Source organism: Apis florea, unplaced genomic scaffold (genome assembly GCF_048593485.1).
Source record: "Apis florea isolate Af1SG1 unplaced genomic scaffold, ASM4859348v1 contig_2350_pilon, whole genome shotgun sequence".
Classification (NCBI taxonomy): Eukaryota; Metazoa; Arthropoda; class Insecta; order Hymenoptera; family Apidae; genus Apis; species Apis florea.
The window spans coordinates 3380956-3397547 of NW_028256565.1; the positions used below are offsets into that span (position 1 = coordinate 3380956).

Genomic DNA, 16592 nt, shown 5'->3' on the forward strand with positions numbered 1-16592 from the left:
CTCTTCTTTTTCTTCACTATAAGTTTCATTCTGAAGATGGCGGTGATTTCAATATTTTTATCCTTTCTGCTTACTTTTTATTTACATTCGCTCTTGGTGCATAACTATTTGACCACGGACAAAGTACGAGATATCAATTGAAAATCTTTTTTTTTTTTGAAACTATGTGTTTTAATCTTTATTGTAAAAAAATACTGAAATTATATCGGTTTTACAAGAAAAACAAGAATAAATACAAATGCAATTATTAGGAAAATCTTTATTTAGACAGAAAATATCGAATTTTGAATATAATAAAGTTTCCAAATTTTCACGATAGAATCGGTTAATTTTCTTAGACCGAGCATTCTTTTTTATATATTTTTTTCAAGAAGGAATCAAAATGATCCAACTTCTGAAATAATTCAATATGGCCGCGAAACACGCATACGATAAACTTAATAAGCAAACACATTCTTTTCGCGTTCTCTTCTTCATTATTCAATACGTCATTTTGACGGATAAAATATGATTGTGCATACGTAAATACAAATTCGATTTATTACTTTCTCTCGGTATTGTTCGCTCATAATGTATTCGCATTCTCAGTCTCCTGCTTTCTAAATATTATACGTTTCGCTGTAAGTAAATATTAAGTTGTCATAGTATAATTAGTAGTAATAGTAATAGTAATAGTAATAATAATTTTAGGGGTCATTTCTTACTTCTTCTATGATATACCCCTGTTCTTTACATTTCATTCTGTTCATAGCTGAAAATGCAAAAAATCTCGTTTGCTTAAATTAAATGCATAGGTAATCGATATGGAATTTCTAGTTTTGTGCCATCCTATTCATACGTTCTGCACAGATCCTGTTTAATTTTATAGTGATTTTTATTACGTCTTTGTTGTATTAATATTATGCCAATATAATTGCGCGATGAAGCAAAATTTTTTTTATAGGTAAAAAGTCTTACATGGAGTAACGTATGTTACCATCCATTTGAGTATAAAACAGATAACGTACAATACAAGTTACAATAAATACTATGCAAAGAGTCTTAGTATCTAGATCCGAGTCTTAGATATTTTTTCAGGCATAAAATTTCCAATATTTACTTTACACATTCTCTGGTCTAACAACAATGACATAACAAATTGGAGCACCTCTTATTCCATTACGTTATTTTATATCGCGAAAAGACATATTTGCTCGAACTTATCGCTCGAGATTAGATATCGACTCTATGCGAACGCGTAAAAAAATTGATTATATCTTTCTGTTAAGAAAGAAATATTCGCATAAATGAAGCTCTACAAGTGAAGCGGATAAAATATAATTACTTGTTCGTATTCAACGATCTATTGCTTATTGCAAAAAAAAACATTATTATAGAAATCGAGAGCCGATTGTATATTTATACTGCGTAACTTACCCTGATTCTTTTGCAGCATAAATTATTAACAAATAACTTTTAAAATCGCTTCGCTATCTTCTCGGCTATTATTAACAAGAAAATTCACAATTACTTACAAACTATTAGTATATATGTATATATAGCTTTTTTAACCGTTGATTCGCAATTTCTAGAAATAATCAAACGGTCATAGGATTGATAAATCGGACTGTCTCGCGGATTGGAAAATTAATTACTCGCCAGGGCTGCCATCGCACGAATTAACGCAGCATTTTCCTCCCGAAGTCGTTCCCGTTCTATAGTCATTTCATGTTGTTGTTGAAGTAACCGAGCTTCGAGAGCCATTATCTTATGATCTCGATCTTCTAAAAGAGACAACAGTCTCCTATTTTCTTCTTGGGCTCGTTCTATCAACTGAAAATTTTGAAACGAAAATGATGAGTTTACAAGTTGTTTCACTTTATTTGTTAAATTAAATAATAGTAAAAAAAAAAAAAAATACTTCATGTGGGTTGTCTCCTGTTGGAGTAGACAGTCTTGGTTGATTTGTAGCATTTACAGAAGTTTGTGGTTCATGATTTCCATGATCTGATTGATTGACACTGTCAGACTGATTCAAGGAATCGAATTCCTCGTCGTCTGCCTCCAAATCGGAATGGCTAAAATTAAATGGGTAATTTTGATATATTAGTGAATGTACATAGTTATTCCAATTCGGACTGCCTATGATGTTATATTAGGCACGACCTTTAATGTTTAATGATATTTATATATCGTTTTTTATATCCTATATTTATTTCAAAATAATTTACGCTTTAGTGTAATATGAGATATGATTATGAGATCAATATGATATTACACGATTCTTATTGGTTCTAGATCATTATAAAAAAGGTGTACAAAAGACTTACGGTACTCGTTACAATACGCAGGCTCGTATTTAAAAGAATCTACTAGCTCTACCGTACTTCGTACAGGTCGTGCCTAATTGTACATAGTCACGTACAGTAGCACTTACCAACTGTGCCTATTTATACATGACCTGTAGGAAGTACGGTAATGCCTAAAAAGCAGTAGCAGTTTATTACAAATGACTACTAAATTTCACTAAAGCACTATATATAATTTACTACCGTAATAAGATATCTCAGTGTTTTATACCTTTTGTTTCGCCTTTGTGTAAACATTTTTGCTGTCCGTTCCTGAAACATGCGTAGTTACACATACATACATAATTTCTCTGTTACATACAATCGACTTTTAACCGCGTTCACAATAAGTAACAGAATATTTTTTATTAAAAAATGAAAATCACACGCACTTACTTCTATGAGTTCATGATCAAGGAACTCATTGTGATGTGTGTTGTGTTTAGTTTCAAGACAAGTGCCACTAAGATCTTCCTCATCTTCTCCTGTACTACCTCCTGTACTCTGTAGAATTAAGTGGCTAACGAAATTACATTGCGGAGTAACAACGGGTTCGCACACAAAACTTTTACCAATATCCGTTAACACTCGCGGTCAATCGCGATTAACGTTTAAAAGAGCGCGGAAAGCAGTTTCTAAGTGCAATGCTACTTTCTTATACATTCTGTGTGTGTCTAATATAATTTTCTAGAAAGATACATTCGCGCAAGACATTTCCGAGAGAAATCGAAAACATTATATATATATGTTTGGATGGAAAAAAAAAAAAAAGATTCTTTTATAAACGAACAAAAATCTTAAATATCGATTAAAAATAACTGATTAAAGAACTTTTTTCGTAACGAATATAAGTAAAAAATCTCTAAATTTATCATGCAAAATACAAGATGACTAAAAGATTTATATCGAATAAATATAGATGCAAAAATCCTTATTTTAAAATCCGACATATTGCCGCGAGGATCATTAAGATTTTAGGTCCTTAACGTGACTGGAAACAGTGACAAACCTCCGTTGATGGTAAATGTACTACTCCGGTACTTCGCCTCTTTTCTCGAAGCTTCCGTCGATCGCGTTGCTGCTTTCCCTTGTTTATGTGCGTTGGCCTATGCAAACAGGATACGACACTAAAGACACTAGAACCAGATCCAGAAAGTGTTAACAAGTCGCGCAAACTCTATGCTGGAAATTCTACTTAGTAGAATTTACAAGATACTTGCATTTAACAAAATTCCCATCTACGCGGATACCTTATTTAAACGTCGTTTTATTTACTTACCGGCCAGGTACCCGTTTATCCTGTTTCCTCATTATTGGTTTATTTTGTTGATTTTCATGTTCAGGTGGAAGCACACTATTCGAACTTGTATCACATATACCTTGAGATTCTTCTGTATTTTGTGCATTCTCTACAAGTGATTATAACTGATTATAAAATATCATGTATAATAAAGAAAAAAAACAATAGGAACATATTATTACTTTGAAAATTTATGGAAGAAGAATCTCCTGTCCTAGGTGGAACAACTCGTGCTCTTGCAGTCCTGATCCTAGATCTTCTAGATGTTAATTCGAAGTCATTATCAAAATCCTCCTGGCTAACGGAGCTGGATGCCATGCCTGTTATATCGCTGTAAAATGATATGATAAAATTGAATTTAATTTGATAAAAACGAGGCAGATAAAAAATTGTGCAAAAAAAAAAAAAAATTTAAAAAGGGCTCTTACAAAAAATACCTGGACATCTGAACAAAAGAGTAGGTGATGATGTGCGATACCTATGTTGGACCAGCACAAAACTTGGAGGCCAAAAAGCGAGTGCTTGATTAGGTTTGTCTAAGGGAAAGTCATAAGGCATGAACCGCTTTTAACTACAGCAAGTGCGTGCGCAATAAGACGATAACAAAACTTCAACAGAAAAGAAAGAGTAATTCTTAAAGGATTAGTCACCTGTCGAAGTGAGTATTCTTCACCTAGTTCCACTGCCAATGCTGTGACTCACTACCAACTTATGTGCGATTGACAGCTGTCAACCATTGAAACATCCATAAACACGTATGGCCTATACGATTACATAGTTCAAAGATAGATAGGCATATCGATCGTTCATACACTTTGTCTAAAGTACAATCTTCAATGCGTAATTTCAATGTCACTAGAGAAATGGTCACAACATGAAAAGTCACTAGGCAAATCCAGAGAAAGTTACTATAACGGTGATGATTCAAAAATAAAAGTCACTATAAAAAGAATATAAAAGTTAAGAATTATAAAAAATAAGAATACAATACATGATAAGATTTTATTTAGCTCAGAAGAAAAACTTTTTTTTCTTCAAAATAATTTGAGAATTTTCACAAAATTGAGAAAAAATAAATTGTTTTAATTTATACTTCGTATTAAAATGAAAAAAATAAATTGTAAAATAAGAAATTTTAAAAAAATAATGACGATTAGGAATAGGAAATTTATTTTATTTAATATGTTTTAACTTATAAAAATTTAAATTAAAAGAAAGGAAATAATTCAAAGAATATGATTTATAGAAAATATTATTAACACTGGTATTAATAGGTGTATCGTTTATTTATTTAATCGATCTGATCGCAGATATAGTTTCTTCATTCATTATACTTCATCTTTTTTTCATAAGTTAATTACAAGTATTCATCGTCATCTATAATCTAGAAAGGTATAGGGATAAAGTTATAGGTAATTTTTTTCACAGTATTGACTCTATTACATACGCTAATCAGATAGCTAAAGTGTTCGTATCTACAAATATATCTTATATTTGTTTTTATATACATATACATATATACACATATATATAGAATTTGTATATGTGCATATCTATATATACATATATTCGCTTTATAACACATCTTCCCGTAATTTCTTTTCCTTTTTTATATTTACTCATTTGACATTTGCTCTTCAACAATTAACTTTCATATACGGGAAGTATATATCGCTTGTTTTCTTACGTTCCATATTTTTTTTTTTTATTTTTGTTTATGTTTGTTTTTTCATTTTTCGTAACTCGAACTCTAAAGTTATGTATGTATGTATGTATGTATGTATGTATGTGTATGTGTGTATGTTGTGTATGTAAGGAGATAAAATTAAATGGTATCGCCACGAGCGAGGGTAGATCTCGGTTTTTTTTTTAAAGAGGTGGCTAGACTCGGTGTATTTTTTTTTTCTTTTTTTTTTTTTAACGAGATATTAAGGTTTAAAAGTGTATACGTATGTATATAGTATTTGACGCTTGATTTGACACATATGATTGAGGTCTCGAGCAAGTTTCTCTGCTGCTTAGCTCGCATCTCACAGCCTAGAGGTGATTTAAACCAGATGCGGAGTCCGTTCATAACGGGCCGCATCGCTACAACGACACACGATAAATCCCCGACAAATGCCAAGCTCGTATATATAATATATATATTTATATATTTTTTTTCATATATATATATAATATATATATTTTTCCTTTTCATTAATATTCTCTTTCTCTTCTTACGCCTATGTAATGTGTATGTATGTTTATGTCCATATGGTCAATTGTGCATTTTTCAAGTAAATATGACATAGTAAAATATTAAAGCGGCAGCAGAATACACTGCAATACTGTTTGACCTATGAAAAAGATGTTTCTCTTCATTTGTTTCTTTTTTATTTTTTTAATGTTTATTTAAACCTCCCTCTTTTAAATTCTTTCCAATCATTTTTGTCATATTTTTTCCTCTTCTTTCTACTTATCTATGTACAACACATTTAACATTTTATCATCTTTCTTTATAATTCTCTTCTTTCTTCTTTTATTATTCTTCTCTGACTTCCACTCTTCACCTTTCCGATAAACTTTTCTCATAGTCAACATGTCTCGTATAAACTATGCAGTGCCGATGCCTATCAAATAGGCAAGTACACATAAAATATATGGTAATCGACAAGTGAGTAACATATTAAAATTAGAAAGTACATGTCGCAACATGGTGGACGATAGATAGAGACAGAAGAAGCATCTCGCGAACCTACACATTTTTTTTCTTGTCCCAGCCTTGGACTTTGATTCGTCTTTTTGTCTCTTTTTCTTCGTCGTAATCGTTGCAAACAATGGTAATCCAACCGTTTCTTTCATTTCGTATTTACTTGGTTCAACGCGTGATGGCGATGAGGTAGATAAAGAAATGTCTTCCACTTTTTCACGCGACATTTTCAAACAATTTGACTATTTTTATTTATTAAATATATTCTTCTTCGAATCTTTGGTAAGTTTTATATATAGGCAGCAATTTTGATTTCTCGGTTAATTTTTATTTTTGATGATTAATATCTTTACTTGCGTACAAAGTGTTTCAAAAATTAATTTGTATAAAATAATTTGTCAAAATAATCAAAAAATTATTTTTCTGTTGTAAAAAATAATCTCACTTTCACTGGTGACTTTATGATTACAATGGATTATATTAATGATACAGATAGGATGCATTTTTAAATCATAATCATAAAATTAAGTACATTATTCATACTAATAAAAAATTCTTACAATACAATACTCTCACTTTTCATTCAATTTCAATCATGAATAAAAAACTTAACCTAATCTTTTTGAAACACTTTGTATAGTGTTTAAACGTAACGAACGAAGAAAAGAATCGTCGTATAAGTTCCATACATATAGTGACCAACTAAGTACACATAGCGAAGGTTCGTCGAGTGCTCAACTTTTTTTTTGTTCCGATAAATTTCATCTAGAACCGCGATTCGTTCGCAGCTTTCGATTAAGTAGACACAGTAAATCGAGTATAGTAAAAGTTACTCGTTCTAACATGATTATATTCCACTTTTTTTTTTTTTTCTCTTAAAAAGATTTTTGTTCGTCAACTTTTTCTTTCTTCCATTTTGTAGATAAACTATACGTCATGTATATATAAGTATATTTATATGTATATATGTATTAAATAGTGCCTATCTAAAAATGAGGCACGGCCAAAGAAATGGCCGTGTATGAAACGTGACATGCACACGACACTTAAATGCGACCGATTACAACGCTACACACTATCCTTCGATGAAAGTCAGTTAAGGATTCTCGCGAAAAATGTGACGTAATTTTTTTCTTGTTGTTTTTTTTTTTTTTTCTTTTTTTTTTTGGCATTCACCGTTTGTTCTGTAACTCTACGCAGATGATTATTTTTTTTTTTAATGGCTATTGCCATTATGGTTAGACGAGAGTAACGCGAACGCGTTCCTTTTATTATAAACTTATCAGAGTGGTGAATCGAACCGGTAGGCCTTGGACAGTATAAACGCGAACCTAGACGAAGGTTTCGACTCACAAGAGAATCGAGAAATACAATGGAAAGAACGAACTTCAGTCCTGTAGGAGATGCGTGGATTCTCGCCGTGTTTCCTTTGTTCGTCGTTCGCGGCGCTAGTTGGAAGTAAACGCTACGGCTTGAACCTTTATGGGGACGCAATGTCGAGGCGTCTGAGAATTTTTAGACTTCGTATAGTGGAATATATACTTATATATATTATATATTTGTATATATAAAACGATGAATGAAAAGAGAAATTTCTTTCACATTGATGCTCTGTGCGTACTTGTGGTAGCAATTAGTTGCTAACGTTTTAAATTATATCGATGCATTAATAGATCCATTTCATCATACAGTTTGGATTCTAATGCTATCAATCTCTGGTGTTATACATCGATCATCTACATTAATGTCTCAAGACTTTCGCGATATATTTTTTTTTTTTTTTTTTTTTTGTAAATACATTAAGAAACTCGAACTCTATGGTTAGTTTTCTACTATTGCTAATTCCTCGTTTTATATCGATACGAAGAATGCGAATTAGTAACTCGAAAAAGATTTTCGCGGTATATATAATATATATACTTTCCTTAGGACATTTAGCGTTAGAATCATTTAATTGTAAGTAGATCTATGTTTCATAGCGATGCAGTGATACGGATTCGTAATTTTAAGTAAACCGTGAACTTGTATTGCTATTAGAATCCTGATATTGTATCGATGTTAAGTGATATAAATTAGTAATTTCAAGAATACCTTAGCACTATTCTCTGTTTTTAATCGAAAGTCTAAATCTTTTCTTTCTGCATCGATCTTATTAACCGTCAATCATCGCGCACAATCCTAAACAACAATTTCAAGAATATTTTCTTTTTTCTTTTGGCAGTGACGTATTTTTCTATACGTCGATAATTTTCTACTATCTTTTTTTTTTTTTTTTTTTTTTTGTTTTCTTTTCGGAAATTTTGCGTCTTTAATTGCACGATAATATATATTTAGTTTCACAAATTTAAGGAATCCAAAAAAAAAAAAAAAAAAAAGGGAACTCGCCTCATTCTCCATCTTACAGACATATTTCCAATGCTGCGTCCGCATAAAACCGTTCAACGCTGCCAACGTTCGCCCTAACTTCCGCCACGTAGACAGTGCGCACGATCCAATCGCGCACGCGCATGCGTCTTCATTCGTCGGCGTACTTCACCGCGCTATCCTAGGCTACCCTAAGTTCACCTATAAGCAATAGAATTATACATACCTATTATACTCTCTATAACGATAATGTATGTAGAAAAATGAGCCTCTCGCGTCTTTGGTTAAACGCGAAGCATTTAGAAAGTATTCTGGCAGTGGTTTTCGTAGATGCTTCGATCTTAGCCTCGGACCAAAAATTTTGATTTCAGTTTCAAATTGGAATACAATCGTCGGAATCTTAAATGAATTTCTTTCTCTCTCTCTCTCTCTCTTTTTATTCTCGGGACGTAACAATCTTTTGTTTGATTCGACTATTTGTATTTCTCTTTCGATTCTTACTCTTTCTGTTAATCCCAGATCGAAACTCTATCTCTGCGACGTAATTCTGTTTTTCTCTGTCTTTTCTTATTATTTCAAACACTTATTTTTGAGAATCCGATTGTATAATGACAAGGTCGAAGTATGCTCTGTGTGCAGTCCTCTGTGCTAACTGTCTGTCGCACGTGTAACACGTGTGACACGAATAAAAACCACTTTTTTAAGTATATATATATTTTTTTTTTTTTTTTTTTTTATATAGTCTCTAGCCTCATCGAGGGAAGGGACGAGTAAAATAAGATAGATCCTATGTATCCTAGTTTACGCGTGAAATTCATTCGAAGGAAAATCATTTTATCCTTTGGCATGTCACTTTTGGCCTTCTCGTCCAGAGTCAGCTTTTTTCTCCCTCTTCTTTATTCTTTCCTTTAACTAATATTCTCGATCCGGGCACTCGTCGGTACCCCGATTTTATCCGCGATAAAATAGCGTCGTTGATCGTCATTCGATACTCTTCTTCCGGTAACCGGTTGTACTGTGTGTGTATGTGTATGAATGTGTGTTCACAACGCGCAACGCAAGTGACTGCTCAGACAATGGCACAAGAGCAACGTGTTCCGTAGGGTGAAGTCGTTTAGGTCTTTCAAAAGTAAACTAGATTTCCGCTGTCGCGAGGCGATTAATTCATTTACAGCAGGTCTAGTTCACGAATAGATAGTGATCACCTCCCGTCCGCCACCACGTACCATCAACACCCTCTCAAGACCCTCGGTGAGAACCTCTAGAAATTCCATATCTGTGGCGCGTTTAAGGTCAAGGAAATTAAAAGAAAGATCAAATAAATAATAGATTTAAGAAATTACAGTTTGAATAATGTGACAGAATAAGGACAGAAAGGATACAATTTGATTCACGTTCTAGTTTGGTGTCTCTTGGTGGTCCAGGTAGATTGAGTATGACTAACTGAGCATTTTTGCTCTTCTTCACGATCACTTCGTTCAACTTGATGGAAGTGTGCATACGTCTTACGTTACCTTCATCCCTACAAAAAATCATCAAGCATAAGTTTAATAATTTTTTTCAATAATCGAGAAAATGATACGGTAATATCATATTAAATTACGCACGGTGTTATCGTAGGTTTCTTAGACTCCGGGCTATCAGTTTTCTTCTCCTCGTTCTCTTTCGCTTCCTTCTCCGTATTCTCCTTATTCTCCTGTTTCGGTGACCCGCCAATCAATTTCGTTTCCTCCTCATTGCCCTCTTTAGCTTCTTCCCCAGCGTCATTAGCATCCCCTGCCTCTCCCTCTTTGCCCTCCGTCTCCTGTACCAATTTCTCTTGCGCCTCGTCAACCGCGTTAGGATTCTGGCTTCCAGGCTCCTGGAATCTCACCTTGGTGGCCACCTTCACGTCCACGTTGTGGTGATGGTCCACAATCGCCTGCACCTGTTGCACATTATACGGGTATCAACGAATCTGTGACGAGTCACCGTGTCCCGAACAGCAGGAGATAGTCAAAGTGTGTCGAAAAAGACGACTAACTCTAGCGTCAAAGCACTCTATAATGATCTGACTAAATGAACGATCGCTAAATGGAAGCATTCTCGGCTATGAACGTGCCAATCAAAAGCTGAAACGTTTGGAAGTTTCGGTCGGGAGTGACCCGGAGATGGATATATAAACGTAGTGATGAGATGCAAGAAAGCAAACTGGTGGAGGGATCGACTGCGGCAATATTCCAAAATCAAAACAAGTTGCAAATCAGTGAGAGAGAGAGAGAGAGAAAAGAGACAGAAAGAGAGAGAGAGAAAGAAAATGCAAGACAGATATAGTATTATATCTCGACCCGATTAAACCGAGGAGGAATCGTGAGTGTCCTGAAGAGACGATTCCCACGTCACCTCCAAGAGTTCATTTTCTCGATATGGAAGTGAGTTAACACGATGTCGTATGTAAGTACGTGTATGTATTATGTGTGAGTTGGTGAATGCGAATGGAATCGATTGGAAACGAAATGCGATTTTTTTTTTGTTTTCTTTTGTTACAGAGATTTGGAAAGAATAAGGATTCGTGGACGACACGCATTTTTTTTTGTGTGTCTTGGTCACAACAGACACAGAGATAGAGGGGATAAACTGACGAAGGAACGCCGGGAATTTTCTGACAAACCAGAGGTAAATTTTCTTCAGCGGGTACCTCGTTGAAGTCCACCAATGACTGCACCTTATCCGTGACGAGCACGCAACAAACAGACACATACCGATCAGTAATCGTAGCCGTAGCAATTCTTATTTTACGTACTAAATATATATATATATATATATAAACAAATTTAACATTATGTATAAAATATTTTTCTTTTCCTTTTCTTTTCTTTTTTTATGGTTGTTGACTGATTTCGCGATTTTATCACTTACCACTCCTAGGGATTCCTTCTTGTTCAGTCGCAACTCTCTCAGCATCTGGTTCCTCTGCTCCATCATCAAAGTTCGCTCGTAAGTATACGCGGATATATCTGAATCCATCTATAGAAATTAATAATTAAATTTAATTATTTTTATTATTTAGAATATTCAGGTTTTTTTTTTAAGTTTGTTTCTTTTAAACAAGGATTTAGAAAATCCTTCATCAATCCTTATTATATATATTATAACTTACCATTTCTACAATTTCTACTTCAGCCTCGATTCTCAAGTCGTACAGGAATTTCTTCAAATCCTTCTTCATCTGAATAGAATTATCCTCCATCTGAGCAACTGTGAAGATTCTCATTTTGCAATTCTTCCATGTGCGATGTTGCTTGAGCAAGAATGGTAACAGCATCAGAAGACCGCCATCGTGCACAATCCACCAGACATCGATATTTCCCACAACTTTCTCCGTTGAATCAGGGAAGAAGTTAATTCCTTTAGGCACCAAAAGAGCCATCCTGGCTGCAGCAACTGCTCTAACAGTCTGCAAGAATCCCCTCCAATTTCTTTCCTCTTGTGACTGTTTCCAGCTATAGGGCCAGCCAAGAATCACAGTGTTAGGCTTCATGCCGCCTAATCCGGTCGTTTGAATCAAAGAACAGAGACCATCGACGACGTCCTTAGCCACTAGGACATCTACGAATCCTTTCACTTTTTCCTCTGCGATCGTCTTGCGCAAATTCACTTTTGCGGCCAAAGTCTTGCCAGTGTTTTGAATGTAATCACCACCGATGCAACTGACACAGATTGTCAGACCTTTTCCAGCCTTCAATTGACTAGCAAATGCGAATAATTTGCGATACTTGGGTACCAGATCATCCGTCAGCTTAGCCAAGATGAGAATTTGTGGTCGCCAGTTCTTCGTATGAGGTGGCCCTTCCTCCAGTCTCAAAAGAGAGTAACGAGCGGCTGATAGAGCCAGACCACGAATACCGTCACCCCATTCTTTCTCGGCACCTCGGTATTCAATGTATTTGTAAATACAGCCAGCCATTCCCATGGCCAATAAAGCGTAGTACCAGCTTGTCATGAACATGATGGCGATGCAGAGAGACAGACCGAGAAAAGAAAGGCTCCAATGATAGTATTTGAATCTTGGTCGCCAGTTGGGTGTTCTGAGAAGAGTCTGCAGAGCGCAAGCCAGATTTACAAAGCCATAGCACATGAGAAAGAACATTGATAACAAGGGAGCCAGATAGTCAACATTGCCAAGAAGGATGCCACATTGGCAAATGATTACTGTCAACACTAGAGCCCTTGTAGGTTCTCCTCGACTCGAACTGGTGGCGAATGGAGTTAAGAAAGGAATGATACTGTCCTTAGCAATAGCTTGGAGTAATCGTGGAGCGCCCGTTAAAGATTGAAGTCCAGCACCAAGAGTGGACAGGAAAGAACCGATTAAGATGACCCATTGATTGGGCCAAGCCATATTCGCTACTACCAGTTTGCCACCAATACTCTGGCCAAACTTATCTCGAAGCAGAAGATTGTCCACTGTACCGGCAAAAAGTAAAACACTGGAGAGATATACTGTTGAGGTTGTCAAAATAGCACAAATGGTACCAATAGGAATAGATTTCTGGGCATCTGCTAAGTCACCTGATCTATTGGAGCCAGCCATGATTCCTATGGACAGATGATATAAATATTTATTTAATTTTTTAATTTCAATCATGCTAGTTTTTAAAATTAAGAAATTCCAAGCATCAGTAGTAAAATTTTTCATAACTTACCTGTGACTGAAGGGAAGAAAATACCAATAAGAATAGTGAAGGTAGTGGTAAGATCGACTTGAATTTGATTGAAGGAAGAATTGGACATCATGTCAATATCTTTGGGATCTCTTCCATAGGCAATCAGTTGGCCTTCTTCTTGAAAGCTGTCCCATATATTGTCTAAACATTACAGGAATATATTTATATCATCTAATATTTCTTCAAATCATTGAAAAAGAATTTTTAAAGAATTGTACCTAAAAATACACCACTGGCCAATCCACGAATTCCATTTATGATAGTCACATCGTTTTCCATATAATAAGGATCACATTTGCTAGTGCTACTGTTTCCACAATAGAGTTGATGAAGAATTCCACTAGTATTCTTATTACATTCGGTAAGTACGTTGATATCTTTTAATAATCTCCTCCCGAGAACACACATCCTGGAGATAAACAGAAAACATTCGTGAAGTTGTTTCGATATAAAATACGAAAATTCATTATGCACGATTATGTACTTGAGAGATTCGTTGCCGTAAAAGTTGTAGAATAACCCTACGTAGACAGCCACGATAGAGAGGATGACACAAGCAAGAGCGACCGTCGCAAACTTGTTGACGAATTTCACGCCAATGAATACGATGGTGCCCATTACCATAAGTAGTCCAGTACCGTATACGCGAAAGTTGTTATACATGATGTTAGGGTCTTTTGTAAAGTCTCCAAATATACTAAGCGATGGCGCCATGTAAGTCTAGGGAAAATAAAAATCTTTAGTATTGCATTGTAGCATATTTGTATTTTGGTGACACTTTAGCATAATAGATAGAACAATTACCAGAACAATTTCAACAGCACCGATGATATACATGGCAGCAGCTAGAGTCGTACCCGTGTAGAAGAGCATTCCTACTGCACCACCGAATTCTGGACCCAAACTTCTGGATATCATGAAATAAGACCCTCCAGCTGGCACAACGCCATTAGTCGCGATGGCGCTCATACTGATAGCTGTCAGCATCGTCTATGTATACAGAGAAATGTTTTTTGGTGAAGAATTATTCAAAAATTTAACAATTTTAAAATTTTTTCTCTCTGAATTTCTATCTTTATTTAATTTATTTTATTTTTTTATACATTTTCAAAGCTTAGAGTAACCAAGCTCGGCCATAAATGACTCAATTTACTACACGATTAATCACGAGACTAATCCTTAATTCGTATCGCCATTAATCTCCACACGCATCCAATCCAAATATTGATTGGATCAATTCATATCCACTATATTGAAACTTCAACGTCACTTACCACGCAACAACAACATAACACGATAAAGAAACCCTGAAAAGCGCCAGCGGTGCCAACGACCCAGGTCAAACGAATGAATAGAATCACACCAAAGATGTTTTGGATGCAAGGTAAGAAGACACCGATCAAAGTGCCCATTCGTGCACCACCTTGTACGGGTGGAGGTTTCGCATCCGGGTCGGTCGCAGCTGGAATCGTGTTGCTGTAATCCGACAGGCTGTTGAGCAGCGTGGAAATTCGAGGACGAACTTCCATCTCTTCCTGAAACCATGAAAATCAACTTATTGCATTGTGTTGACGACCAACAACCAATCCTTTATTAATTATATTTTAATTAATTTATTATTCTTAAAATAGTGTAATATTATAAATAACAATAAGTGTATGACACGATGTGTTCATAATCAAATTTTTTACATTTAATTTCATTTCATTTATTTTATCATCGAATAATATAATATAAATTTATCCAATTTTACTTAGAAACAGTGTGACAGTTAGAAAAGTAGCCATAATTTGAACAGGCTAAGTTCAGAATATCAAAAGCCTTGAAGGCCAGGCTAGCGTGAAACTTCTCGTTAATTGGATCACTTTGAGACTGGTTTCCACCTGAAGCACAGGTAGTTCAATTTCTTGGAGATGTAACTTGTAACAGACTATGAAACTCTAAAAGTATCTCTAATACTTTCAACGTGGAGGTATTTTTAATATCTTTTTATTCAAAATTAGTTAATTACAATAATTTATATTAGACTCGAATCAAGTCACGTAATTTCTAAATAGTCTAATCTGTCGTAATTGTCCATTGAAGAAAAGAAATCTAAAAGAATTAAATAGAAGGAACGAGTGTAGTCGTCGTTCGAGCCAGTCTGATCAAGCACGTACTTTTCTACTTACAGTAAACGGCAATTTGTTGCATTCACTTTGTGAAAACTTTTTAAATGCTCTTCGTGATTCGTTATCGAAGTTTGCTCAAATAATTGGTTGATCACACACGTTCCTTTCCACTTACACCGCTAAAGTCCTTAATAAATTGAAACGTGACTGTATTCTATCGGCTCCAATCAATTAATTTTTACAATTAGGAAAGTCGAAGAAGGATTTATTATATTATAAAATTTTCGAGATTTTTACCCCGTTAAATTGGAAAACCATTCACGTTTCGCAAGATTCATTATCGTGTCGCTCGTTTTTTCTTTTTTTTTTTTTTTTCATTAGCAGCAAGACAGGTAGAGGGATAGTTAAGAGAACTTGGTTGATTATTAATATTCAATACGAAGACGATATTGGGAAGGAATTTGATGTCGTTCAAACAGAAAAAAGCCGAGAATGAATATAACGAACGATCGTTTTAATTGGACGAACGATGGTCTCGTGGATTAACTCACTGAATGTATTTAATTAATTAGTTAACGAGACGTTCTATTTTAACGATATCGTAAAAAAAAACACACACACATACTGAAAAAGAAAGGAAAAACTTATCATATTTTCGTGAAATATTATTTAATCGATGATCGAAATCTATTTTTTTTATATAAAATAAAATTCATGTAAAAATATATACATGATCATATCAAGAATGTGGGATTCCTTTTTAAAAATTTTAAAAAAATTTTCTATTCCTCGACCAGTATTTTTTGTTAATAAACTCGTATAATAAAATCGAAAAGAAAATTTTTACGAGGGAAAATGTTGTTTAAAATTAGAAATTTTCAATTAATCATATTTTTGATCACATCCTGTATAAATTTTTGTATCTTGAACACAGGAAAAAGAAAAGAAATTTTCCAATTTCCATGGAATGTAACCCTGTATAAATTTTTGTATCGTTGCTCGTAGAAAAACCCTGTATCATTGTTGAACGAAACCATTTTTCCATGGCAGAAGAACTTTCATTGAAATTCCGCCGAGAGAATTCCTCCCAAT

General features: G+C 34.5%; 2 protein-coding genes across 19 annotated transcripts in view; both read right to left on the reverse strand.

Moving 5' to 3' along the window:
- Nucleotides 1-244: 244 nt before the first annotated feature.
- LOC100871664 (uncharacterized) lies at nt 245-4511 on the reverse strand. Of its 12 annotated transcripts, none has more exons than XM_003696608.4 (10): nt 4278-4464; nt 4065-4163; nt 3810-3958; nt 3607-3736; nt 3337-3433; nt 2724-2831; nt 2560-2600; nt 2417-2461; nt 1901-2057; nt 245-1812 (listed from the first exon to the last, which is right to left on the reverse strand). In XM_003696608.4, exons 2-10 carry the CDS (start codon nt 4070-4072, stop codon nt 1627-1629), a joined length of 921 nt encoding a protein of 306 aa, XP_003696656.1. In that variant the 5' UTR covers nt 4073-4163; nt 4278-4464; the 3' UTR covers nt 245-1626. The 12 variants fall into 12 exon arrangements, with proteins under 12 accessions (XP_003696656.1, XP_012345794.1, XP_012345795.1 ...); XM_012490340.3 differs by having other exon boundaries at nt 3337-3463; XM_012490341.3 differs by having other exon boundaries at nt 4056-4163.
- Nucleotides 4512-4894: 383 nt separating this feature from the next.
- The window catches only part of kcc (solute carrier family 12 member kcc), a 122679-nt gene continuing 110981 nt past the window's right edge, over nt 4895-16592 (reverse strand). For 5 of the 7 annotated variants that reach the window (XM_003696607.4, XM_086904602.1, XM_086904601.1 and 2 more), the window contains 11 exons: nt 14664-14924; nt 14194-14379; nt 13874-14109; nt 13608-13798; nt 13369-13530; nt 11823-13261; nt 11582-11689; nt 11334-11387; nt 10291-10610; nt 10066-10205; nt 4895-9959 (listed from right to left, as the gene is read on the reverse strand). In XM_003696607.4, coding sequence (XP_003696655.1) covers nt 9868-9959; nt 10066-10205; nt 10291-10610; nt 11334-11387; nt 11582-11689; nt 11823-13261; nt 13369-13530; nt 13608-13798; nt 13874-14109; nt 14194-14379; nt 14664-14924 — 3189 coding nt within the window. In that variant the 3' untranslated portion in view covers nt 4895-9867. The remainder of the gene's footprint in view (nt 9960-10065; nt 10206-10290; nt 10611-11333; nt 11388-11581; nt 11690-11822; nt 13262-13368; nt 13531-13607; nt 13799-13873; nt 14110-14193; nt 14380-14663; nt 14925-16592) is intronic. The other 2 variants (XM_012490336.3, XM_012490337.3) reach the window with 2 other exon arrangements.

What these genes read in the sequence shown, in the direction of transcription:
- LOC100871664 (XM_012490339.3), bottom strand. An exon ending in TTCTTCCATAAATTTTCAAA is followed by an intron (nt 3,737 to 3,809) that starts GTAATAATATGT and finishes AATCACTTGTAG; the next exon opens with AGAATGCACAAAATACAGAA. An exon ending in TGTATAAATAGGCACAGTTG is followed by an intron (nt 2,058 to 2,416) that starts GTAAGTGCTACT and finishes ATTTAATTTTAG; the next exon opens with CCATTCCGATTTGGAGGCAG.